The 26249-nt window shown below is 55.5% G+C and overlaps 1 protein-coding gene and 1 long non-coding RNA gene across 12 annotated transcripts in view; one reads left to right on the plus strand and one right to left on the minus strand.

The window, feature by feature from the left end:
• Window positions 1-542: 542 nt before the first annotated feature.
• Window positions 543-3653, plus strand: LOC137211608 (uncharacterized). Of its 2 annotated transcripts, none has more exons than XR_010937155.1 (3): window positions 543-920; window positions 1123-1254; window positions 3533-3653. It is a non-coding gene; the product is annotated as an uncharacterized lncRNA (long non-coding RNA). The 2 variants fall into 2 exon arrangements; XR_010937154.1 differs by having other exon boundaries at window positions 553-762.
• Window positions 3654-8066: 4413 nt separating this feature from the next.
• The window catches only part of ARHGAP27 (Rho GTPase activating protein 27), a 30762-nt gene continuing 12579 nt past the window's right edge, over window positions 8067-26249 (minus strand). For 6 of the 10 annotated variants that reach the window (XM_067717591.1, XM_067717589.1, XM_067717588.1 and 3 more), the window contains exons 4-18: window positions 15853-16260; window positions 15422-15604; window positions 15123-15203; window positions 14965-15048; window positions 14505-14572; window positions 14109-14199; window positions 13474-13578; window positions 10799-10897; window positions 9724-9829; window positions 9463-9585; window positions 9291-9389; window positions 9023-9100; window positions 8802-8936; window positions 8539-8644; window positions 8067-8432 (exon numbers count right to left, since the gene is read on the minus strand). In XM_067717591.1, the coding sequence (XP_067573692.1) occupies window positions 8255-8432; window positions 8539-8644; window positions 8802-8936; window positions 9023-9100; window positions 9291-9389; window positions 9463-9585; window positions 9724-9829; window positions 10799-10897; window positions 13474-13578; window positions 14109-14199; window positions 14505-14572; window positions 14965-15048; window positions 15123-15203; window positions 15422-15604; window positions 15853-16260 (1944 nt within the window). In that variant the 3' untranslated portion in view covers window positions 8067-8254. Of the gene's footprint in view, window positions 8433-8538; window positions 8645-8801; window positions 8937-9022; window positions 9101-9290; window positions 9614-9723; window positions 9830-10798; window positions 10898-13473; window positions 13579-14108; window positions 14200-14504; window positions 14573-14964; window positions 15049-15122; window positions 15204-15421; window positions 15605-15852; window positions 16261-20715; window positions 21006-26249 lie in introns of those variants that run through there. The other 4 variants (XM_067717596.1, XM_067717593.1, XR_010937794.1 and 1 more) reach the window with 4 other exon arrangements.

Genomic DNA, 26249 nt, shown 5'->3' on the forward strand with positions numbered 1-26249 from the left:
GAGAGAAAAAGAAGATGTCTGGGGGACATCTGTGGGATTTGTGGGATTTGTGGGATTTCTAAGTCGGACTGGGAGGAGGGGGATAGCAAAGACTGGAGAAGCCAATCATGGGAGGGAGGAGGTGGTGAAATCTATCTGGAATGCGTTGAATTTGAACTGTTTGCAGGACCTCACAGGGAGAGTCTCCGTTTTTTTATTCATTTCACAAATATTCACTGAACGCGTATGGGTGCCAGGGGTACAGCAGTGGATCAGACAGATAAGATTTCTGCTCTGACGGAGTTTAACATTCATGGGAAAGATGGACGGTGGGAAAGACAGATAAGGACCAGCAAAGTATGCACGTGGCTCAGGGCTCTGGGCCATGGGGCGGATTGGGGGCCTGTGGGAGTCAACGCAGCCATTAAAGCTGTCGGCGTGAGTGAGCTTGCCTAGCGAGAGGGACAGAGTGAACTGTGCGGAAGGGAGGGTGGAATGCCAGCCTTTAGAGGCAGCAGGGGAAGGAACACCCTCAAAGTAAACCACGGAGGAGTCATCAGAGGAGGAGGAGGGTGGAAGTGGGTCACAGGAAGAGGGTTTCAAAGATCTTTCAACTGATGCATTCATTCATTTATTCAATCAAACTTTACTTGGTGTCTTCTGAGTACCAGGCTCTGGGGAATCAGAGATGAATGTGAAGTCTCTGGGGGAGGAAGTTGTGTCAACTACAAATGATTAGGCAAGGCTGCATGAGAAATATTCTATTATGGAAGCACAGCTGATGTATGTCGTGGGAGCTCAGAGGATGGGAACTCCCGCTTTTTGAACCTAGTATGCGCTAGGCTTCCTGGAGGGGTGGGCATGGAGCTAGAGAATGGGGGCAAGGGCCTTGACAGAGAAGGACCAGCCTGAGCAAGGGCGAGGAGGTGGAAAGCTGCTTGGTGAGTTGTGGCAGCCAGGATCCACAAGCACAGGAGGGGTGGAGCAAAGCCAGAGGACCAGAAACCCGGGACAGGCTTGAGATCATGCCGAGACAGTGGGCTGAATTCAGAAGGTGATGGGGCCAGTGCAGATTTCGAGGAGAGTGCCTGCCACCGAGCCCACGGGAGCCAGAGCCCCTGACAACGCCCCTTCTCTTCCCAGCCCCCAGCCGTTAGGAGGCGCCCGCACGCTGCGCAGCCAGTGTCCACTCTGCGCACTCCACACAGCCCGGAGCGCCCTGGACAAGCCCCGGGAGAAGGGGTAGGCATGTGCTGGAAGACATCTTTCAGAGAGGTATGTGAGAGCCGGGTAGAGCATGGGCGCTCCAGGGTCTTGGGAGCGTTCTCGGAAGAGTGGACGGAGAACTGAGGGCATCTGTCAGAGAAGGGAGAAGGGTGGATGGGGCAGGAAGTGCCAAGGTCCAGCCCGGTGGCCTGAGCTCCGAGCCACCTCCTGATGGGGAGCCCTGGGCTGACGAAGGGCCAGAGCTCTCTCCCTCCGCACCTTCTCCTAGTCCAGGCCTCACCTTGCCTCCTCCCCCACTACGGGTCATCAGCCTCATCCCCCAGCCTTGGAACTCAGGGCTGCACTGAAACTTTGGGGCTGAGGGCTGGAGGGGGTCAAGACTCTAGGTTCTCTTGGCGCACGCCCACAGCGGCCCACAGCGCTAGCAAATCCTCCCTGGTGTTCGGGGTTGGGAATCGCCCTTTGGGCAAAAGACCTCTGGCGCCCCCTACTGCCAGCTCAGCTTCAACGACCCCAATCCCTCCTCTCTGCTGCCTACCCTGACCCACGTGGCCGGAACACACCGAGGGCCAGTTTCAGTGGCAGGAAGTGATGAGGAGCCCCGTCAGGACACAGGTCTGGCTTGTGATGTTTACCTGGACTCCAGCAGCTTCCTAATTGGTCTCCCTCCCTCCCTCCTCCACCCACAGCTGGGAGAATCTCTTTAAAACATATCTGTGGAATACTACTCCGTGATAACAAGTAATGAACTATCGGTACTCGCAGTGACTTAAATGGCTCTTAAGCACATTATGCTGAGTGCAAAAAGCCAACCTCAGAAGGTTACATACTTTATGATTCCATTATGTAACATTCTTGAAATGACACAATGATAGAGATGGAGAACTGACAAGATTGCCAGGCCTTAAGGAAAGGGAGGGAGGGTGTGGCTATAAAAGGCCAGCAGAAGGGATTTCTTTTAAGGTGATGGAACAGTTCTGTGTCTTGATTGTGGTGGTGGTTATATGAATCTATACATGTGATAAAATGTCATAGAATTAAACACAAAGACATATAAAAAAATAAGTGCATGCCCGAAATGGTGAAATTGAGTGAGGTCTGTAGTCTAGTTGTGTCTAATGTCAATCACTTTTCTGGTTTTCGTAACACTACAGTTATGTAAGTTGTCACCACTGGGGGAAGCTAGGTGATGGGTACACGGGACCTCTTGGTACTATTCATGTGACTTCCTGTGAGTCAATAATTCTTTCAAAATAAAAAGCTTACGAAAAGAAAAAAAAGCATACCTGGCCATATCACCTAGATTTTGCTTTTGTTTTTTTTAACACATTTATTTATTTATTTATTTTTGTGTTGGGTCTTTGTTGCTGCGCGGGCTTTCTCAAGTTGTGGTGAGCAGAGGCTACTCTTCGTTGTGGTGCACAGGCTTCTCATTGCGGTGGCTTCTCTCGTTGCGGAGCATGGGCTCTAGGCACGCGGACTTCAGTAGTTGTGGTGCATGGGGCTTAGTTGCTCCGCGGCATGTGGGATCTTCCCGGACCAGGGCTCGAACCCGTGTCCCCTGCATTGGCAGGTGGATTCTTAACCACCGCGCCACCAGGGAAGCCTCCACCTACCTGTTTATCTTGTGGCACCTGGTGGGCCACATAGGATGAAGTTCACGGAAGGAAAAGTGCCCACTCCTTTAGTATACCAAGCCCTCCTCTGAGGCTGGCAACAGAAAAAGAATATTCCCTCTTGGAGGGCACAGGGGACTGGACCTCACAGCCCCGATTCTACCTGGGGGGACTCGCTTGTTAATCCCAATGCATTCCCTCCTGTACTGGCCTGAGGGGGCGCTCTTCCACCTCTGATGCTCTGGTCGCCAAGTGGACAAAGAACCCTTCCCTTAACACTGCTGGGCCTCAGTTTTGTTTGTTTGTTTTATTGTATTTCTCTTTTTAAAAATTTTTTTAACAATCATGTAAAGTTTTAAATCAGGAAATAAACTTTTTTAACTTAAAAAAAATTTTAAGACACATCAAACTTCCTATCTAGATATAGTCGTGTATGAAAATCGTATCTTAGCACTTTTCTGTATCACTTTTAAAAACGGGATCATTTCAATGGCTGTGATCCTCTATATGAGTTAGAAGGCTAATTAAGCATTGAAAGGCAAGTTTTTCACCAGCTAAATATTTAGTCTTATTTCAGTAAGACATTTCATTTAGACATAAAATTTCACAAAACTACAGCTTGGGAGTATAGCTTGGGTATAGCAATCTATTGACAGAGGCTACTTACATGTGTAACACAATAATAAACCTTTATGAAAATGTTTCTGCAGGTATGCTGGTGTCCTCCTGGGTATCACAAATACATCTGTGGGGATCAGTCTCGGAAAAAAGGCTGCTCTGGAGCTCCGAGAAACAAAAGCTGAAATAAATTATGTTTTCAGACAATGCAAAGTAAGCTTTTAAGCTTCCACGATGTTGGGTGAGGCATTATAATGAGCTGGTTGGTCCCCATTTTTTGAAGTGCAGCAAAGGATAACCAGAATGAATTTTCAAGATGTCTTATTCACTTTCCCCTTAAAATGAAACTGGTGAATGGTAGTCAGTGCTTGGCTACTGTTAAGTTTACCCCCCAAAATGTTGATGAATAAATAATTTTTACTCTTAAAAAAAAAAAAAAAGAAAAGAAGAGGGAGAGATGAGCTCCCTCTCTCCCGCCGTGCCGTGTGAGGTCACAGCAAGAAGGCAGCCATCTGCAAGCCAGGATGAGAGCCCTCACCACAACCCCACTCTGCTGCCACACTGATCTCAGACTTCCAGTTTCCAGAGCTGTGAGAAATAATTTCTGTTGTTGAAGCTACCCAGTCTATGTTATTTTGTTATAGAAGCCCATGCTAAGACAGTATTTCCCATAAAAACTCGCACCTGAATGTTCACAACAGCATTATTCATAACAGCCCCAAAGTGGAAACAATCCAAACATCCATCAGTTAGTGAATGGATAAAAAAATGTGGCATATCCATACAATGGAATGCTATTTGGCCGTAAGAGTGAGTGACGTACCTCCATGGACTACATGGATGAACCTGGAAGACATGTAGCCCTTAGCCTAGAGGGGAAGTGAAGGCTATGAAAGCACAATTCCGTTACAGCGAGGCAAGTGTGATGAGGGAGAGAGGCACGTATGAGAGATCTGAGGAGGGGTGTGGGGGCAGGTGTGAGCTGAGGCTGAGAGGAGAAGGAGGAATTAGCCAGGAGAAAGAGAGGAAGACAGGGGACTGTGAGCCCAAAAGCATGCAGGCAAGGAACATTCCGGAGTGTGCTGGGAGCTATAGGCATGGGCACAGCTGCTGTGCAGAGAGGTGGGAGGCATGGCTGGGGAGGGCCTCAGAGGCCACACACCAGAGTACCATGGTCAGATGGCTGCTAAGTGGGCGATGGAACTGGAAGTGGAGGAGTCCATCCAGATGAGAGGCTGAGCAGGGGTGGGAGAGGCAGATCCCGGAAATCTTTAGCGGGTAGAAGATAGGGACTTGGAAGCTGACTGGATGCGGAAGGGAAGAAGCCCTGGGTGCATGGATGTGCTGTGCCCTGAAATAGTGGGAGGGGCTGGCTTCAGTTTTGTTTTAGGCAGTGCGGTGCCTGGCAGCCACCCGTGCAGGTGGACATTTGCACTTGGAACTCGGAAGCGAGCGGTTCAGGCTGGTGACAGAGCTCTGAGTGATGCACGTGCAGGCTTGATGACAGTCCCCAGAGTGGAACGGGTGAGCGCCATCAGGGAGGCGGAGAGGAGAGAGCAGTGGGCCCGGGGCATCGCCATTTACAGGCTGGGCAAAGACCCATGTTGCTGTGAGCGAAGGACAGCTTGTCTAGGAGGATGACAGGCAGTTCACGAGTCCACTCACATGAAGGCTGGGCGCGTCCACGGTACTTAGCAAACAGGTGGACACCGGAAGCGTCTTCTAGGGCAGCGTCAGGGCAGATGCCTGGCTGTCGGAGGACATGGGGTATCTGCTGGGAGGGGGGCAGAGGCTGCCCCCTGGGGCAGCCCTTATCAACTGTGTCACTTATTTTTGTCTATCCCCCAACCAGATGGTACTTCAAGAGGGCAGACACTCTTTCTATATATACGAGTATACATATACTCTTTCTATGTATCTTTGTGTCTCCAGACAAAATCCAATTCACCCCAAACGTGTTCACTGTGCACCTGCAGTGCTCGCCATGCACTGTGCTCGCCATGCACTGTGCTCGCAGCTGAGGGTTTATGGCTGAGCTCAACCTTCTGGTGGGGCTCACGTAGGTGCTCAGACCGTGGGCATGAAGCTCTGGGCAGGCTCTGCCGCCAACCTGCCGTGTGACCTCAGGTGAGTTACAGCTCGTCTCTCCAGGAGTTTACTCTCTGGCAGTAGCTGATTTCTGAAGCTCCTCCTGGGAATAGTATGTGATGATTCTGGGACATTCGTGCCTGCAGTTGCCCACATTACTTGCTGCCCACCAAGCTCTTGGCAGGGTCAAAAGCTTGGGGTGGGGTGGGGAGCTGACACTTCCCAAGACCTTCCTGCCCAAGGATCCTCCTGCCACTGTCCTGCCACAGGTCCCCATTCATCGTGGTCCACAAGGCCCTGTGCACTCTGCCCCGTCAGCCTCTCCAGCATCACCTCCCCCCCAGGCCTGCTGGCTTTGTGGGCTCCAGTCACGATGGTCCTCGCTCAGATTTTGTTCTCCCCACAAGACTTCTTGCCTCAGAGCCTTTGCACATGCTGTTCCCTCTGACTAGACACCTTTCCCTTAATTCCTCACCTTGTTGACTCCTCCTCATTCTTTAGTGCTTGGCTCAAATGTGGCTTCAGCAGAGACATCTTGGCCCCCTGGGGGACAGTCACACCCCAGTGACACACCTTCAGAGCACCCTGTGCTTTTCTCAGCTCCCGTACCAACATGGTTAACCAAGTAGTTGGGTGTTTAATATCCGTCCAGTTCCGCCCTTAGACCTGTGAGAGGGGTCTCTGCCCTGCCATGGGTCCCACTTTAGCTCTGGACCTTCTCTGTCTGTGCCTCTCCCCCCAGGATGAGGAATCTTTGGTGCCCCCTTGGAGCCCAGGCCCATCCCTTTAGACCATGCTCCTGACACGTGGGACCCCAGGCCCATTCCCTCAGTGGGTGGACCATGTGGGGTGGCCAAGGGGCAGCAGATTGCACTGCTGTGTCCACCTCCCCTTGGGCCAGGATGCTCTGAGGGTGGGAAGATACGGTGTGTGTGGCTGAGAGCAGAGCCAGCTCTTCTCATGCCAGCCATCTGGGCCTGGAATTCGGAAGAGTCAAAGAAGTTTATGTTAGAACCTGGCCTTCGGGGATTCCCTGGCGGTCCAGTGGTTAGGACTCCTTGCTTTCACTGCCTCGGGCGCAGGTTCGATCCCTGGTTGGGGCACTAAGCTCCCACGAGCCGCATGGCAAGGCAAAACGAAAAAACAAAAAAAACCCCTGGCCTCCCAGGTCATCATGAAAGATATTTGTCAAAGTAGGAGAATAGAACACATTTTATTGAACACTTGTTAGCTTGATTTGTAGCTTTACGACATGTTGACGTATGGTATGAGGCCTCCACTTCTCCTCTTGCCCCAGTCCCTCTGGCATTAGGGGCGGGCTTCGGTCAGCCCTGCCCGCCGAACCATACGCTCCACCAGGGAGGCCGTGTGCGGTACCCCCGCCCCAGAGCACAGTGCCTGGCACAGAAGAGCAGATAATAAATATCGGCTGTGAGAAACAAGTGAGATGATATGGTGCAAATGTCAATAAATATTAGCTATTATTGTTTGAACACATGAACGGGCCGGTGGGCCGGGGGGCTGACACCCATATACTGAGGTCATTTGTGTACAAGAAGGGAAGGGGGGCTGATGACCGCAGCGTCCACGCTTCCTTTTCTGAGGATGTGCCCTCCTTCCCCCTACCCATCGGGTCTCCCTCCCAGCTCTTCATGGCAAGGTGGGCACCAGGGAGGCCTACCTGACAGCCGAGGCACTGAGAGGGGCTAGGAGCTCCTGCCAGTGCTACTTCCCCTCCCCCAGAGAAGAACAGCTGCGGCAGATTCCCTCTTTGCCTCAGGGACCTCCCCAGGCCCAGACAGAACCCACTCAGCTTCGTTTCCCTGCTTTACCGTGAGGCCATGCTGGGGTTGAGGGGTAGCTGAAAGGACTGATTTCACCCTCACAGGAGGCTGTGCTCTGGTGTGAGAGGAGTCCGATCACCCCCCAGACCCTGAACCAGGCACGTTGCCTTTGTACGCCTCAGTCTCGTCATCTGCAAGACGGCATTACTAGTAGAAATGGTGCAAGTCAAGTGGCAGGTGCAGAGCACACATTTAGTGACCAGGAAGAACCCCTGCACAGAGCGCAAGTGGATCAGGGAGGGCAGAGGCCCAGAACCCCAACAGGAAAGTCAATGAAGAGGGTCTACAGCCAGCCAGTGATTGGGCCTGGCAGGAGCTTCAGCCCAGAGGCCCGGGGAAAGGTAGCTTCAGCTGCCCGCCGGAGGCCCGGCTCAGTCCTGTTTCCGCAGCAGGGAGGTTGTCGATTGCTGCTTCATGATGGGCACAGTGCCACGCACGGGCAGGGGACCCACAGGGCCTCCCTGAAGGCCTCCACCAGGTGCAGGCCTGACGAAGCCAGGAAGCCCTTCGGCCAAATTCCTCCTCGCGACAGCGGCCGTCCCAGAAAACTCTCCCCCCACCCCTCGTTCTCGCACACGCACAGTAGGTGGCGCTGTGATAAAGAATAGAGCCCAATTAACCCCCAAACAGGCCAAATCAGAGAAAAAAAAAAAAAAAAAAAATCACATTTTGCGAACTGCCCACCAGAGGTCACCATACCCTCAGAACCGAGAGGTGCAGAACTCGCACGGGCCTGCGGACTGGCGGGAGGCGGAGGGTCTCAGAGATAGTGAGTCCAGCCGCGTGGCTTCCAGCCGCCCCGCTTCTATGCGGGACCACTGTCGCCGCCCCCACTCCCAGGTCCGCAGCGCCAGCAGCGGGGGTAGGGGTGCGGGCCCGCGGTCAGTGCGGCGGGAAGACGTCTGCGCACTGCTGCAGGATGAGCTCCACCACCTGGTTCTGGAACACCATGGTCATGGGCATGCTGGTTTCCTCTGTCTCGGGCCGCAGCAGCGTGGGCCCGAACACTATGGCCACGCTCTGCACGGACATGCGGTTCTGTTCTCCGTGCTCGATCACCCTGCGGTGGGGGTGGGGTGGAATCAGGGCCCAGAGCTGGGGGGAGGCGTGCGGGGGAGGGTCCTATCAGGCCCGCCTCCCCATTCCCCTGCGGCTCCCCGGCTCACCTGCACAGGTGCTGGAAGAGCAGCCGCATTGTGTCGTGGTTGGGGGCGGGCAGCGAGCGCACCAGGCTCTGAATACAGCGGCTGCGCTGGGCCTGGTCCTGCAGCTCTGGGCAGGGGAAGGGTCAGAGGCAGAGAGAAGAGAGGGAGGGAAAGAGAGGGGGCTGACTTCCAGTATTTTGCGGGGACGGTCCCAGCCAGACGGGTGCCTGAGGCAGCCCAGCCCCACCCCTACCCCATCCGCCCCACCTCCCTCAGGCGCTCACTGATGGCTGCGATGAACTGGGGGAAGTGCGAGAAGGGGAAGAGGGGCTCGGGCAGCTCTCGAAAGAAGAGCTTCAGGGCGCCGGTGATTACGTGGACGTCCTCCCAGCGTCCGTCGTCCAGGTCCAGACGTTCATCTGCGGAAAGGGGGGAAGGGAGGAAGAGGAGGTCAGCATCCCTTTGCGCCCTCGGGCCTGGGGCAGGGACAGGGGACGGGCCTCACCGTGGTCCACCTTATAGCGCAGCTTCTGGATGGTGGCCAGGTTTCCACTGATGCGGTATAGACCGTCGATGTCCAGCCCTGTAGCGGAGGGAGGCGCTGACCGCGGGTTCGGTGGGATGGCGCTAAAGCCCCTGCTATGATTCCTGCTCAGGAACTCCCGTTTTTTCCCCCTCGACCCTGTGCTCCCCGGGGGTTCCGTCTGGGGTCCTGGAAGGAGGCCTTCAGGCTCCCGGAATGCCAGGCCCAGCCGGCCGGCGCACGTACGTACCCCGGGCCTCGACGGCGCGGATGCACTGCTGCACGAAGCGCGGCACCTGTTTCTTCTCGCGCTCACACAGCACGGCCAGCGCGCAGCCGAACACCTGGTCTGGGGGAAAGGCTCGTCAGCGTCGCCTCGCCCCTGCGCCACCGGCGCCCAGCTCTCCGGGTCCCTCCTGTACCTCTGATGTAGCCCTTCTCCCGCAGCGACTGCAGCGTGGGCCGCTTCAGCAGGAACTTGCGGAGCTTGTTCCGGACCTTGCTCAGGTCGCTCTCCAGACCTCCCTGCCCCGGGGTGGGCACGGCTGCCCAACGGGAATGGGAATGCCAGGGCTGGGTCAGTCAGTGGTGCCGGGGTTGGCCCGGCAGCCCTAGCCCGGTCGTCACCACCCCACCCAAAGGACGCCCACCATCCCCTCCACCAGCCTCACCCCCAAGCACACCTGCACCAGGCCGTGCCTCATCGTCCCGCCAGCTTCCTAGGCGCTCACTCGACCCAAAGTCCACGGTGCTGCTCTCACTTTCCTCCTCGGGGGGTAGGTCTGCGGACTAGAATCACACAGCCTCAGAGAGGCAGAGCCTTGGGCCAGCTGCATGTCCTTCTGGGATGGGGTGAGGGACCCGAAGTGCCCTCCCAGCAGGCCTGGACTGGAGACCCCCAGGCAGGGAGTTTGCTGTTTCCTTATCCAGGCCAACCCCCTTCGCCTCCACCAGAGAACCCCAAACGCTCCCCTCCCTTGACTGCATGGAGCCCTCCAGGTGTTGGAGACAGTCATCCTGTCCTCCCCCACCTTTTCTTATCCTGACTACCCCTACCGACCTCCCAGTTCCTGGTCCACTTTCCCCATAATTTTCCTTAGCTCCTCTGTACACACTCCAGTAGGTCAGTGCTCCTCAGTACGAGGCTCCCAGTTCGAGCTGGCAGTTTGAGCTGGGGCCGGAGCGCTGCCAACAACCTCACCGGCATCACCTCCCTGGATCTGGATCCCTACCTCTATTAATACAGCCAGGCAGGGCATCCAGTGTTGCCTGGTCCCTTAACAGGGACTTAAGGATCAAAAAGCCTCAGGTCGTTTCCAGGTGAAGAGCTGTCAGAGCGGGCCTACCCCATCTCTACGTATGCAATTGATATATTGAACTTCCAAAACAATGCTAGACTCATCAATTCAATCCTTTTAAGTTCTGTCTTCTGGTTTCAGCCTGTCTTTCCAGCCTCAGGCTGTTTAGCAGAGTATTTACTTTTCTCTTGCCTCAGTGTGGAATGGGACACTCCTCTAGGATATGCCCACCTGGAGAGTCCTCCTGTGTGGCCAACCCCAGAGGCTGGATTCACTTCCTTAAGAAAGGCTAATTTCTTCAGCAGCCCATCTGCATCTGCAGAGAGGGCTACTTACCCACCGGTGCCATGGAGCTCCCAGTGCCCGAGTGGAGGGCCCCACCCACAGTGGGCACAGCTGCCCTGCATAATGGCTGCCCATCCCCTCCCCACCAGCCTTGGCGGCCCCCAACTCTGCCTACCAGCTCCTGGATGCCCTGGGCGATGGCCTTGTGCCAGGTGCTGATGATGGCTTCCGAGTCATGCTGGATCAGGTACTCTGAGCCATCTCGGCTCCGCAGCTGGTGGGACACAAATCACTCAGTCATCTCTGGTTCGCTGGGTCTGTCCCAGGGGGGATACAGAGGTAGAGGTGACCTGTTCCTGTCCCCAGGAACTCAGAGCCTAACAGAGCAAGGGCCTCACCCCAAGCCAAGGTATTTCACCTCATTAAAGCGGTAGGTAACAGCACCTCCGTGTTACAGATGGGCAAACTGAGGCACAGTGAGTGTAAGCAACTTCCTCGTGGACACACAGCAAGGATCTGAGTGCAGAAGATCTGCACGTCTGTCAACGGTCTGGTGTGCTTTTCCCTGCCCCATCCTGTCTCTCCATGAGCCACAGAACACGGCAGGCCTACCCAGAGCACAGGCCAGCAAAAAAGTCAATGAAAGAAACTTCCGGTGGGAGAGCCCAAAGCCACTATTTTATACTATTGAGGAGCAAGCAGATATTAACAGCCTGGGCTATTTTTCAGCTGACTGCTGTTTCCCTAACAAAGTCTACAAAGAACAAGGTGAGGCAACTTGGATGGATCTCTCCTCAACCTCTGGCTCTGAGACCCAAACGTTCAAGGTCGATGGGAATGGTTGGTTGCCACAGCTTTGGGTCAAATGAGAGTCAGAGTCAGCAAAAACTGTCTCAGACAACAGGGTACAAACTTCCAGAATCAGAGAGGGCTGTGTTTTGGCTGTCTACCTATCTAACTCAGACTTGAATGCTACTTAAAATGCTTTCCAAGACAAAACCAAACAAACCTGCAAGTTCTACCCCATCCCCCTCCCTGCAAAGACTAGAGAACCTTCAGTGGGCACACCTCGTGTGTGCCCACAGATAGCACAACCTCGTGCTAACCTAAACTGACAGGAGCCCTGTCTGTTATCCCGGGGAATGGCCTAACAATGCCTCTGAAACAACAGCCATTACTGTTGGCAGCTGTCTCAAAACATATTCAGTTCCTATTTGAGTTTCATACGGAGGCACATCTGTCTAGTTACATTATCAATATACTGCTCAAGACATTCATTCTGTTTACTGCACAGGCAAGCCGAGCTCAAACCAGCCATTCTCAGGGGACTGTTACTGAAGTTTTCTGTGACTCTGGGGTGACCAGAAAGACCAGCCATCCTCAATGATATAGAATTTGGGGCGGTCTCTTGAGAAATATCCAAAGTCACCTACAGGTCACCCCTGAGTGGAGGAAGGATGGCTGCCAGCCAGTGGGAAGCAGGGGCCTCCAGGATTTCCATTCAAGACTGTCAGCCTTCCCGTCGGCTGGAGGAGCTCTCAAAAGCACCATCTGCCTTCCAGTCCTTGCCAGAAAAGACAACTCAGAAGCGTCTCCTCTGAAACTTTCATCCAAAGCCCGGTCAGAGAGGTGACATTCAGAGAGCCCTGTTTGAAGGATGTCCCTCCAGATCAGGAAGGAGCATACCTAGCAAATATGATGTCCCTCCTCAATCTGACGTCCACGGCAGACATTGCTAGTCGCTTACAGCGCTAAGCCTGGAGAAGGCTCCAGACCTACTGATCAGAGTGGCTCATGAGACAAAACAGGTTTCCAGCTCTGCTCTGTGGATACTCTGGTTCTAGAACTGAATGAAGCTGGGTGAATCATCATTAAACGACACACTCAAGCTCCTTGCGGAATTGCTTTTTCTGAGCTGAGATGGAAGGTCATGCTTTTGGGGCTTTCATCAGATGTTAGCTGAAGCAGCCCAAGCGTCCCTTTACTAAACTAGAACGGAGCTGCACACTAGAAACTGATTTCCCTCAAAATCTAGGAAGGTTTCCCCCCGCCCCAATAATAAGAGCCGTGTAACTGATTGCCGTTCTCTTTTCACTCTGGCAACCAGGAAGCCTGGAGGTGATTTTTTTCAGCAACGACAACTTTAGCACCTGTACATCATTCCAATCCCTCTCCGCGCTGCCCTCTTCCTCTGACTTGTTTCGTGCGTCCTGGCTTTCAGTGGCTTTTTCCAGCTCACCATATGCATTGTTACTGTGAGCTGCCTCAAAACATTTGGGGACTGAGGTGAGGGTAAGAGTAGTTTAAAAAAAAGACAACACATGGACAGTGAAGGGAAACACAACAGTGAAGACGGTGAAGACAACACATGGACAGTGGCCTGGGAGGGTCTTGCCTGGGCCCCACCTGGCCTCTCTCTTCCTGCTGCAGAGCCTGAGAAACGTGTCCACTACCCTGGTTTATTCACTGCCAGTTGGAAGCTGGGCTCTGACCAGCTAGAGCAGGTGTCCCAGCCTACCAGAGTAAGTAGCTGGGGACCCAGAGCCTCCTGTCTGTCTCAGGCCAAAGCAGCTAGGATGAGGACTGCGCTTCTAGGCGTGACAGTTTCATTCCCCAAGGACCCCCTGCTTAGGACCAAGGACTCCAGTGAACTCCACTCCTGGAGAGGGAGCTGCAGAATCTGTGATGCCGGAAACACTGTGGATGGATCCCCAAGGTGGAGGCAGTTTTGGTTTTGAGCCCCGAGAATTCCAGCCCTAACTCCCCAGGTCCACCTGCTTGGGGCTTGCTTAGTGAGGGTCCCAAGCCATCAGTAAGCCCCTTCTCCTTCTCCCCCACCCCACCACTCACCTCCAGCACATTCTTCTTGCTGGATTTGTCTTTGGGGGCCCAGGCGAGAGAGGCCCCCTTCAGCTCCACCGTGTACTCGGGGGTGGAGAGCTTGGAAGGCTGCCTCTGCGGGAGAGGGAAGAAGGGTTGGAGAGAGCATGGTTACAGCGCACCCTCAGCTCAGCTTGGGCCCATCACAGCGTCCTGGCTCCAATATACCAGGCTCCCTTGGCTTCAGGGACAAAATGGGGTCACAGTTCTGGGGGCAGGGGCCCCAAGGGTTCCTGGACCCCAGAGATGCTGGTACTTCTTAACCATGGAGCCTGCAGGCTGGCTGGTTGTTTGCTACCTGCCCACCTAGGAGAGGAAAGGAGAAAGGAGTGCAGCCCCATCTCTGCGAGCGGGTGTGTCCAGTCCCCAGTCTCCCTGCCCACCAGGCTGGAGCTGTCCATCCTCAAGGACTGGTCCCCAGGCCCAAGGTGGCTGGAAGTGCTTGTCCTGGGGTGATCTGCTCTCATCACCCCCTGCCAAGGCCCAGCTCCCTTGACACTCATATTCCACGGTCTCAGACCTAGCCTTTGGCAAGGCTGATGAGATGAAGACCCACAGGAGTCAGGAGCAGACGGGGTGGTCCCTGCTGGGCGCCTGGGCCTTACCAGGCCACCTGCAGTCGAGGTCTTCGAGTCCTTGAAGAATGTCAGGATGCCGCCCTCCAGCACTGTCCACGAGGCACTCCAGTTCTTCTTCCTAGGCGGGGCGGTGGTGGCAGGGCTTGGGTTCAGTCCTGGTCTGAGGCCCCCCTCCCACCCCCAGGAGCAGGGCGCAGAGTTTAAGAACACAGCTTGGGGCACCCAACCGTAAGGGGTGGACTCCCAGCGCTAACACCTGGTAGCCAAGGGACCTGGGGCAAGTCACTTCCTCAGTGCCTCAGGGTCCTCACAGGACCTCATAAAGTCGCTCTGAGGGTTAACAAGAGCCTGGCATACGGGAAGTGCTCAGTGAACGGCATCGTTAAGGCCCACCGTGGAGTCTGGGGGCAGACGGGTTCTCACCGGAGCCGCTTTCCTTTGTCCACCGTCTTGGTTCGATGGAGCACGCCTGCCTTGTCCAGGGTCTTGATCTTAGAGAAAGAAGGGGAAGGAGGAGGCAGTTAAGGGGGGAGCCACGGGGGTGGGGCGGGGGGCGAGAGGCTTGCCTCCCTCTCAGCCAGCCACTCCCCACAGGCTGGGCCTGAGTCTCCACTGAACCCTCTTTGCCGGCACCTGGCCGCTGCTTGGTGGGGTGCCTGCTCCCACAGCAGGAGCAGCAGCAGGAGAGACTTCCTTCCAGCTCCGAGCCTCGCCCAGCTCTGAGCCTGGGATGACCCAGAACCCAGGTTCATTCAGCCCAGGCTAGTGCTCGGGGCTATGGTGGAGACGTGCCTCCAGACCCAATCCCAGCCTCCAGAACCTCCAGAAACACCCCAGTTTTTCTGCGGGGGTCCTGCCTGGTCCTACATGCCCTCTCCCTCACCTTCTCCTCAGGTGGGCTGGCCTGGGCCGGGGTCTCACTGTCCTGGCTGGATTTGCGGATGCTTCGAGGGGCAGGGACAGGGACCTGGGGAGAAAGACACTGTCGTATACAACCACCCCCCTCCTCTCCCCGGCACTCTCCCTTCCCCACTTGGTTACCTGGGGCAGCTCCCACTGAACGGAGGCGTCATCTGGATTGTAGAAGTAAGGCTTCCCGTGTTGGTCCTCCAACCTCATCCACTGTGGGAAGAGGGATGGTCAGGGACCTAGCTCTCCTCATGATGGGGGAGCAAAAGGTTCCCTCCAACCAGAGGCCAACATAGCCCCGAAGAGTTTACACGGGCAGGTGTGGGTGATTCTGTCTTGGGCTGACTTGGAGCCCGCGCGGGAACTTCAGTTTAGAGTGTTAAGGGGAGCGACCCCGCAGCTGTCTGGGACCATCTGCCCACTGCCCCTACCTGTTCCTGGGTGTAGTTGTTAGTGTACAGCGTCTGCCCATCCTGGCTCACGTGGCAAGACCAGCCTGGAGGTGTGACCAAGGGAGAGGCGGGGCCGGGCTCACCGAAGGAGCCCACGGGGGAATAGTCTTCCTCTGGGTAACTGGTCAGCAACTCGGGGTAGTCCGTCTCAGGGGTGGGGGGCTGCAGGGAGCAGAAGAGTCAGAGGCTCTCAGAGCCAGCAGTGACCCCAGAGGCCCGGCCCTTTCGGTCCAGGCCACGCCCCCTCACCCTAGTTCCCCCGAGCTGTGGGAGACAGAGGCGGGGTCAAAGTCTCTCAGAGATAGCCCCGCCCACCCATGACCACGACTCCTCTCTCTCTGAGGCCCTCAGAGCCAGCCCCGCCCACCCTGGCCAGGCCCCGCCCTTTCAGACGAGGCCCCGCCCCTCACCCTCTGGTCCCTGGGGCTGCCGGGGCTCAGGCCAGGCTGCATCTCCTGCTCGTCCTCCGGCTGGTCCTCGGACTCGTCCTCCCAGGCCGTCTCGCCCGTCAGCGGGTTGTAGAAGAACACCCTGCGGCTCTCCTCATCCCAGTACTGGCCCCACTCGGTCTCGAGGCTCTCGTGGCTGCCCACCGAAGCCGGAGACGTGGCCGGGCTGGCGGCGCCCTCGGCAGCCTCGAAGGGCGACTCCCAGGTGGTCACGCCCGTGTCCGGGTTGTAGTAGTAGGGGCGCCCGGTGCCCGCGTCCGTGTGCGTCTCCCACACCGAGCCGATGCAGTGGGCTGCGGTGGCGCCAGGCGACGTGGCCCGAGACTGCCTCTCTACGTTCGCGTACACGGGCTCTGGGAGGTCATCCACCTGCGGCGGGAGGAAGGAGACGTGACCTTCAGGGCAGCCCCGCGGTCACATCGTCCCCACTCGGGCACTCGCCACTTGGGCGACTTTCAGCAAGTCACAGCACCTCTCTGCCTCGGTTCCCCCGGCTGCAAAATGTCTGCCCTCCCCACCCCGGAAATTGTAGTGAAGAGAGAATGAGGAAATGTTCTTGAAAGTGCCTTGTAAAGTATGAAGTGCCCCAGATGCATGGGACAATTAGATTAATTATTTATCAACAGTAGTAAAATATCGATAACGAAGTTCTCCAGCTGCACACTCACAGGTGTGAATCAAAGGTTGCGCAGGAACAGAGAAATGGCCTGGGCCCAGTTCCTTCTCGCCTCAGGCCCCAGGACACTGGGGGGCGGGGCCCTGCTCCATTCTACAGCCCCCACAAAGAACCCCCAGCCCTCCTTCCTCCTCTGCCAAGAAAGCTCTGAACTGGAACCAGTACTGCCTCCGGTTCCAGATTTGGAGCCGTTACTTCCCCAATACAGGGTTTGCAGGCCTCAGAATCAATCGCACACAAGAGAAAGAGAAAGAACCAGATGGGAAGGAGGAAGGAGGGCAAAGAAAAGGTGAGCCCCATGTCCCCCTCCAAAGTAAAGTGAGGTGGGCTGGAGGGTCCAGTCACACAGAATATAAGCCTGGTCATGCTTAACACCCTCACGGCTCCCTGCTGGGCAAACTCTAAGCCCTTACCAGGGCCCCAGAGGCCTTCCGTCACCTGCCTGTCTTCCCCCCTATTTCCTGCCACTCCTGGCCCTTGCCTTGAACTTCAAGCTCCAGTAGCACCGGCTTGCTGGAGGCCCCCAGCCTCTCTGCTGTGTCTGCTACAGGCCTCTGCTCCCTCACAACCTGCCCCTCCTGGCTGACTCCTATTCCTTCTTTAGGACTCAGCTCAGGTGTCAGGTTCCAGATCTCTCCCGAGATTTCTCCTGTGTGCCCACCACCCCCAGCCTAGCACCCACCAGAAAGATAACTAATGACACTATCAAACCCCAGGCAGCAGAAGAGCACGAGGAGATTAATACTGTTTTCTAAGAATGCATAATGGTACAAGGGAAAAGCAGATTTCAAAAATGTAAACTCAGTACAATTCCAATTTTGTGTTTTTAGAAACTCTCCAAAATGCTAACGGAGGTCATCTCTGGGTAGGGTAATTATAGGACTTGGATTTGGTCTTGTTTAGTATTTTTCTTTTCTGCAGCATCAAAATTTTGTGCAATAAATCTTTTTTAAAAAATCATAGAGGGACTTCCCTGGTGGCGCAGTGGTTAAGAATCCGCCTTCCAATGCCGGGGACACGGGTTCGAGCCCTGGTCCGGGAAGATCCCACATGCCGTGGAGCATCTAAGCCCATGCGCCACAACTACTGAGCCTGTGCTCTAGAGCCTGCGAGCCCCAACTACTGAGCCCACGTGACACAACTACTGAAGCCCGCGTGCTCTGGGGCCTGCATGCCGCAACTGCTGAAGCTTGTGTGCCTAGAGCCCGTGCTCCGCAGCAAGAGAAGCCACCGCAATGAGAAGCCCGCGCACCACAACGAAGAGTGGCCCCCGCTCGCCTCAGCTAGAGAAAGCCCGCACACAGCAACAAAGACCCAACGCAGCCAAAAATAAATAAATTAATTTTAAAAAAACATAGAGGTTCCTCTGTTGCTGTAACACCTTCACTAAGCTATAAACCAGGGGTCCCCAATCCCCTGGCCACGGACCGGTAGTGGTCCCCAGCCTGTTAGGAACTGGGCCGCACAGCCCAAGGTGAGCGGCGGGCGAGCAAGCGAAGCTTCATCTGCTGCGCCCCACCACTCCCCATAGCTGGCATTACAGCCTGAACCATCCCCCCCCCCCTCCTGCCCCGGTCTTCCATGAAACTGGTGCCTGGTGCCAAAAAGTTTGGGGACTGCTGCTATAAACTGCTCGAGAGGGGAAGCACCTCCCGCTCAAGGCAGCCTCTCACTGGGCCTTGGGCAGGCGCCTACAAAAACATTCACTTGGCCAGCAAAGATCTGCCTGCTCTGTGCCAGGCACTGTTCTAGGCACTGGGAATGCAGCCGTGGACAAATGGACACAAATCTGCCCTGGCGGAGCTGACACTCTAGCGCATATGCGTGTAAATGGTGGTGGGGTGTGGAGGGCACCAAGCAGGGTGATAGGGAAATGCACCGCACCTCAGTGATGACTGCTGCTAACAAGAAAACGAAAATAGAAGGGGGTGTTGCCATTTGAGACAGTGTGATGGGCCCCAGGCATGGAGGGGGCAGGAAGACCTGCGTACACCAGTCCACTCCTCTCCCTCGCTCCACAAGCTCCTGTGTGGCCGAAATGGGACCTTCCGCACCACTTCTCTCTCTGTCCACAACAGCCCTCCTGTGGCATCCTGTATTCCAACCACACTGGCCTGCTGACCCTCCCCCAAACACAAAAGGCATCTTCTTACCCCCATGCCTTTGCTCCAGATGTTCCTGTAGCCTGGAAACCCACCACCCTCCCTCCGCATTCCCTGCTGGTCCAAATCCTGCTCCTCTGCTGGTGCTCAGCCCACAAGCCTCACCTGGGGGAGGCTTTCTCCCTCGGATGAGAAGTCTAACCCGCTGGAACTCTGCTTGTCGCTCTGTTGGGGCCTGATGGCATTCTGCCTTGGTGGTCCGTTCATTGTCCACCCATCTGCTTAACTTCTCTGCCCCCAAAAGGCAAGAGTTTCTTGAGATCAAGACCCAGGATGATGTAACTGACCATAGTTGACCCCCAGGAGATGGTCCAGTGCCCTGAGCCACACAGCCGATCCATCAGAAACACTTACTGAGACCTCCCTGGTGGTCCAGTGGTTAAGACTCCGCGCTCCCAATGCAGGGGGCCCAGATTCGATCCCTGGTCAGGGAACTAGATCCCACATGCCACAACTAAGAGCCCGCGTGACGCAACTAAGGATTCCGAATGCCACTACTAAAAGGTCCCACGTGCCACAGCAAAGATGTCACGTGCCGCAAGTAAGACCCGGCACAGCCAAGTAAATAGATAAATATTTTTTAAAAAATGCTTTATAACAAACAAACAAAAACAATTACTGCATGAGTACGCAAGTCAATTCCATGCCAAACTTCAGTAACAAACAAAAATCAAACACACCTGATATTGCAGGAGAGACTGGGGTTAGCTTTGAGCAAGAACTTCCTGAAAATGAGAGTTCAGGCACAGGAACCAGGGAAATCCTTGGGAGAACAGGATATGGGCAGCGGGTGGAGGAAAGTGGATGACCGGACACACCTCCTACCCACCCCAGCTGGACCCCAGCGGCCTTGCTCATCCCGGGGACAGGGGCTGGAAGGGTGCCAAGGAAGGAGACAGGCTCTTGGGAGTGGGGAATTCCACGTGGCCAGGCTGCTGGCCCTGGCTCTGAGTCCACGGGGAGCCCCAGGCTGGTCCGGCTGATCGGGGCCTTGTACAAGGAACACGCCCAGACGGTATAGAGGAGATTTGGGAGGTAGAAGTTGAGGCCCCCCACGTGACTGTCACCAGGAAGAGAAGACACAGAATTACACTGGGGAGCTCCAGACTGCAAATCAGAGGCCAAACGGGGGCAGGGCAATGCCCCTCGGAGGGAAGCACAGTCTCAGGATTGGAGCTGCCCCAGAGACACAGGCAGCTTTGGAAGGTTGTGAGGGGCCTTCGTCTGAGGTGGGCAAGCAGAGTCGAACCCCTGCTAGGGACGCTGCAGCGCTGTGGAAAGAGCTGGACTGAAGTAGCCCCGAGGCCCTTTCAGACTCTAGAACTCTCTGTAGAGCCCCCGCAGTGCTGAGATAGAGGTACTTCCCTCTCCTGGCAGAGCCTCAGACAGGTTCAGACTGGCTCCTGGAAGCCAGATGGTGAAGCCAGGCCCTCCAGGCCCTCAGGCCTTCAAGGAGGAGCTCTCCCCGGTTAGAGCAGGGCTGCCGCCCCTCCCCCAACTCCTGGAGGCTGAGACTAGATGCAGACACAGCCCGTCAACAGGGGTCTGACTAGGGCACCAGGGGCTCTTGGGCCCCAGATCCCAGTTATGTTAGAGACACAGGGGACACTGAGTGGGAAAGAGAAAGTGGTCTCCCACCTCAGTCCGGAGAACAGAGCCAAGAGGGGCCTGGCTGCACCCATGCCCCTCTCAAATCCAGTCCCCTCCCCTTGCCCACAGGCAGGTGACAGGCCTTGCCTCTCCCCTCCCCGCCCCCCAGCCCCGAAGCAGGTCACCACCTCTCAGCATCCCTATGCCACCCCTCTCAGACAGGCGGGGCCTCAGAGAAGGAAAGAGGAAAGAAGGGAGGAGTCCCACCTCGGTGAGGCTCCCTCAGCTCCTAGTGGGGCCGGAGGATGGAGGCCCACTGGCAGCCCCTGACCCCATAGACCCCTCTGCCATCCCCATCAGAGGCTGAGCTCTCCCCGCAATGCCAGGGTCCCCTACCTGTCCCCGCAGGCCTCGACTCTGCCTCCTGGTCAGTTTGGCAATGATGTCCACCATCCTGTGCCCCTGAGCTGCTGGGATGGAGCCCTGGGAAGGCTTTGGGGGTGGAGCTAAGGGGCACAAGCCCAGGGCTGGTACAGGGCAACAGGGAAACAAGAAGTTGTCTTGCGATGGCGGGAGGCTGAGCCTCCAGCCCATTTCCTGTCAGGGCTGCGGAAATGCTGCCTGAGAAGGAAGCCTCCTGAGACAGGGTGGGGTGGAGTCGGGTAAGGGTACCTCGGGGCAGGGGTATTTTATGTCCAGGGAAACCACTGACCACCCCGCTCAGTGCTCTGATTACCAGGGAGTTCTGAAACCCAGGCCCAGACGCAGACGCGGAGCAGGCTGCACAGAGGACGGCACTGGGCCCGTGTAGGGGGGAGGGGTGGGCTGCACATATGGGGGCCGGCAGAGGGGGCAGCTGGGTGCTGGGGCCTGGGCTGGTGTAGACAGGACAACGAGTGGCCGTCAACTCCTCCAAGGCCCAGGGAGGATGTGATGGAGAAGAGGAAGCTTGTGTGTGGGGGGGGATGTCTCAAAGAGGAAGGGGCCTGGGCAGACGTGGTATCGGAGGGAGCTGGTGTCTGGATCCCTCCAGCCACGCGGAGGACAGGCGGGATTCTGGCCACACCACCATCTACCCGCCTGACCGCCTGGGTCCGCCTCCTCCAGCCTTGGTCACCAAGACGCATGCGTGCACCCTCACCTGCGTGCCCACACACACGAGCAGGTACGCCCGGGCCCCTCCCCCGCCCTCCAAGGACCCAGAGACTAGCCCCCCACCCCACCCTACCCTAAGAGCTTTCTTCTGGCCTCTCCTCTCTTCACCTCCTCACCAGGTGGGTGCTCACAGAGGACACAGCAGGTCCTGGATGAGAAGCTGCGGCCTCTCCTCCGAGCCTTTGGGGTCCATCTTGTCTTTATTAATCCCCTCAGAGGTGCTTCCTCCTCAGCCCCAAGTGCCCACCACCCGGCAGCCCGCGGGCTCGCCCGCAGTGGCTGACCAGGACGCTCTGACCCTCACCCTCCCACCTGCATCCCAGGGCCCTCATCTCCCATTTCAGCAATCCCTCACCCCACAGCCCTGGCTCTCCTTCCTTCCCGGCCCACATCCCCCAGGCTCTCCTCCCCTGCACCCACTGTGGGCTCAGGACAGGGACACCCAAGTCGAGCCAGGCATGGTGTAGATCTGGGGTGTGGAACACCTGGGGAGACCCCATTCAGAGCAAGTCTGAGGCCTATGCCCTACTCTGCCCTCAGGGCTCTAGTATCACTTCACTACCATCCCCTGTGCCCCAACTCAGAAGCCAGCAGCCCAGGGGCAAGACTAATCCCCCAGAGAGGCCTGGAGTCCTCACTTGTCACACATATGGCGCGTCACCTTGCCCCTACCCTGAGGGCCAGGGAATACACACACACACACACACACACACACACACACACACACACACACACAGCCACCAAGAGAGAAGAAGCCAAGCCCCAGAGAAGGGAAGAAGCTCTGCAAATCCCAGAGCAGCTGAGCCACCAGCGAGGAGCTGGGGTGGGGAGGGAAGACAGGAGGACAGGCGCGGGAACCTAGGCCCTCAGCACGGCCCCACAGGAGGAATTGGGGAGCAGGGTCTCCCTGTGGCAGGGACCAGGAGTGACAGTGGAGGGATGGCTGGGACCACAGAAAAGGCAGCGCCCCGGCCACAGCTCCTCCCCTCTAAGAGGCCTGGCTCCCACGCCTGGGGTCTCCCTCTGGACTCCGGCTCCACACTTCAGGGACCGAGCAAAACCCACGCAGCTCTGGCCTGTCCTGGTCACCGAGGCTGGCTCCTCAGGCCTCCTGCCCGGGCTTCCCCTCCCCCGAGGAGAGGAGGTGTTGACCACAGCGGCTCCCCAGCAGGGTCCTCCTCTCTCACCACACCCTCGCGCCTGGAGAGGCACATGCGGGGGGGAAGGGGACACAACAAGCCAGCTGCATATCGCCCATCTCTCCAAAACTCTCACAGAAGTATCGGGCCAGAAGCAGGTGCAACCAGAAAATCCTATCAGCTGTCTGGGACCAGAGGCAAAAGAAATGCCCACAGACCAGCGACTGAGCCCAGGGGCTGGCTAAGGGGGGCCGGGGCAGGGGGGACAGGAACTCCTCGGCTGCCTCTGAGCCTGCTCTGTGCCACCCGGGCTGGGGTGGAGGGGGAAATGAGTCGTGATCTTTGTCCCCAGGGCCTTAGCCGTGTACAGAACCGCCCCTGTTCTGGCGTCTGTCCCTCCTCTGAGCACACCTTCTCCAGCACAGAGTCCAGGCCTCACTCCATATCCACCCCTACCACCGTGCAGTGGGGAGTCATGCCTGGCTCCGCCCCCTGAGAGGCACTTAGTGTGAGATTCCAAACACAATGACCTGGGGTGAGGTTCTTCTCCTGGGTTTGGGGCAGAAGCTCCATTCAATTAAAGGGAAAAGAGAATGGAGCCAGAGTCCAGAGACCTGGCTTCTTGTGTAGACTCTGTCTCAGTGTCTCTCTGGGCACCCCCTGGAATCTCTGGACCTCAGTTTCTTTATCCATAGAATGGGCTGTCATTCTCTCCCCCGCTCAAAGGGTTGGCTGGTACAAAAGAGCCAAGCAGGAACCTGAGTTCCCACCCCCACATGGGGACGTGGGGAGGAAAGCAGGGTTGCACTTCTGTTTTTCTGGTTTGGGGTTTCACTTGGGTGCCCTTGGTTCTGGACTCTGTTCCCAGCCTCTTGGTGCCCATCTCCCGGGTGCTTCGTGTCTCATCTCTGCTTCTCACTCTACTGTCCTGGGAAGGCTCAACCAGCTTTATTAGGTTAACAACTTGCAACCATATCTCCAGGTTGAGAAATCCAGCTGCCCCCCTCCCCCCGCCCCAGGATGGCCTCGGTACACTGAAAAGATGCACACACCGAGTTCATCTTCATTCTCCTCCCCATCTCAGCATCACCTCTGCTGCTCAAGCAGAAACCTAGAATCACCCTTGATTCCTTGTATCACCTGCCTCGGAGCCCTGGCGATCCAGCCTGCGGAAACCTTTCAGAATTACCAGTCCCCAGGTAACACCAGGGTTAGAGGAGCATGGGAACATCACCACAGGGAAGCCAACATTCAGATCTGAAACACACATTCTACAGGACAGCTGGTCTGGTGTCTTTAACAAGTCCGTGTCAGGGCAGAAGGAAAGGAAGGGGGTTGTCAAGGGAGATTTAAGAGACAACCGAATGCAATGAATGCATAGGATTGGATCCTGGTTTGAACCGGCTGTGAGAGACTTGTCTTAGGATAATGGGGGAAATTTGACTATGGCTTGGATCTTAGAGGATATTAAAGCATTAATGTTAATTTTGTTAGATATAATAATGGTATCATGGTGATAGAGAAAAAGATCATTTTTGATCATTTTTAAGAGGTGCATGCTGAAGTTTTCAAGGGTGAAATATAATGAACTCTGGCATTTGTAACTTTCATAATTTTATTCTTGGCAAAAAAGATAGAACATGGAAAACGGTAACTGTTGAATCTAGCTAATAAGTATAATTATATTCACTTCAGTATTCTTTTTTCTTTTTTGTATGTTTGAAAAATTTCATAATAGAAAGAAAAAAAACCCTCAGACTTTTTTTTTTTTTCTATTCTTCATCCTCAGTGTTACTACTTCACAAGGTATTCATTACTTCTTATCTGCAAACAGACCGGCCCTTCCAGCTCTCCCCTATTCCCAATCTGTCATAGACAAAGGAATTTCTCTCCCTTTACGATACAGTTCTGGGGCCAGGGATTCTGAAATATAGCAGCTTAAACATGCCCTGCTTCTCTTCTTCTCCCAGCTGCTACCCTCTCCTGCCCAAACCAAGTGGAAGCTGGTGCAGGTGAGTGGGCAGGACCTGGCTGGCACAGGTGAGAGGTCCTGAGACAGAGGCTGGGACCCGGGAGACCCTGGTGTAGACTGCCCCTGCCACGGGACTTCACCTAGGGTGAAGGCAGGGGGAACCTTGTCCAGACCCCTTGCCCCCAGGAGCTGATGGGGAGCCAAGCAGGTGGGCTAAACACCCTCTGTCCTTAAGGCTGGGCCTGCCAAGGAGGCAGGGAGAATTCACACTGGCAGAGACCACCGCTGCTCTAGGGACCCCCCACCAAGCTCACCCCCAGCCCTGATGAGCAAAGACTCATAATAAACTCCACTCCTCTGATGGCCCAGGGGCTGGAGAGAGGTGGAACAAACAGAGCCACCAAACTGGCCACTGCTATCAGACCCCAGTACGACTGGGACGCAGGACACGCTAAAGACGCCATCACAAATCATGGCAGGAAGAAGAACTTGTCAGTAAAGGGGGATGGGACAACTGGAGGACCATCTGGAAAGAAAAGGTAATTAAAGGTGAGTCGACATCTCACTCTGTCCACTCAGACATACCCCCGAAGGATCAAAGATTCAGATGTTAAAAGTGAAGCCATAGGGCTTCCCTGGTGGCACAGTGGTTGAGAGTCTGCCTGCCGATGCAGGGGACGCGGGTTCGTGCCCGGGTTCGGGAGGATCCCACATGCCGCGGAGCGGCTGGGCCCGTGAGCCATGGCCGCTGAGCCTGCGCGTTTGGACCCTGTGCTCCGCAACGGGAGAGGCCCCAGCAGTGAGAGGCCCGCGTACCGCAAAAAAAAAAAAAAAAAAAAGTGAAGCCATAACAACAATACTCAGAGAGGAAAATACAAGCAAAATTCTCTTTTAAAAAAAAGCCTTTGTGGGATTTCCCTGGAGGTCCAGTGGTTAAGACTCCGCACTTCCAATGCAGGGGGCGCGGGTTCGATCCCTGTTGGGGAACTAAGATCCCACATGCCGCGTAGTGCAGCCAAAGGTGGGGGGGGGGGAAGCCTTAGTAACAAAGACCCTAAATATAAATGCCATAAAATAAGTGATTATACATTTGACTACATAAATGTATTTTAAGAAAACTTGTGTGGCCAAAAATTACCATTAGCAAAGTCAAAAGACAAACTTTGACAAGGGATTACAGCTCATGTAATAAGACAAAGGGTGATTTTCCCTACAGAAAGACCTCCTGGAAATCAACAAAGAAAAAGACCAATAATTCAACAGATAAATGAGCAAAGGATAGGAACAGGCCATTCACAGAGAAAGAGAAGCAAACAGTCCTCAAATATGTAAAAAGATGCTCATTCTCACTGGAAAGAGAAATGCAAATTCAAGCTACCTTAAGATAATACATTTTCCTGTCAGATTGGCAGAAACCAAAATTTTGATGACACTCAGTCGGTAAGGCCGTGGAGAAATAGTCGTGCTCATTTGCATCGGTGGGAGAGCAAATTGGTATAAGCCCCACCCACAGCAATTTGGCAACATCTAACGAATACCTACTGTTTACCCTACTGTTCAACCCAGCAACTGTACTTCTGGGATTTATCCTCGATTTACCGGTACAGGTGTAAAAGATGATTTATTATAGTGTTGTTTGTAATAGCAAAAGATAGGACACAATC

Source organism: Pseudorca crassidens, chromosome 19 (genome assembly GCF_039906515.1).
Source record: "Pseudorca crassidens isolate mPseCra1 chromosome 19, mPseCra1.hap1, whole genome shotgun sequence".
Lineage (NCBI taxonomy): Eukaryota > Metazoa > Chordata > Mammalia > Artiodactyla > Delphinidae > Pseudorca > Pseudorca crassidens.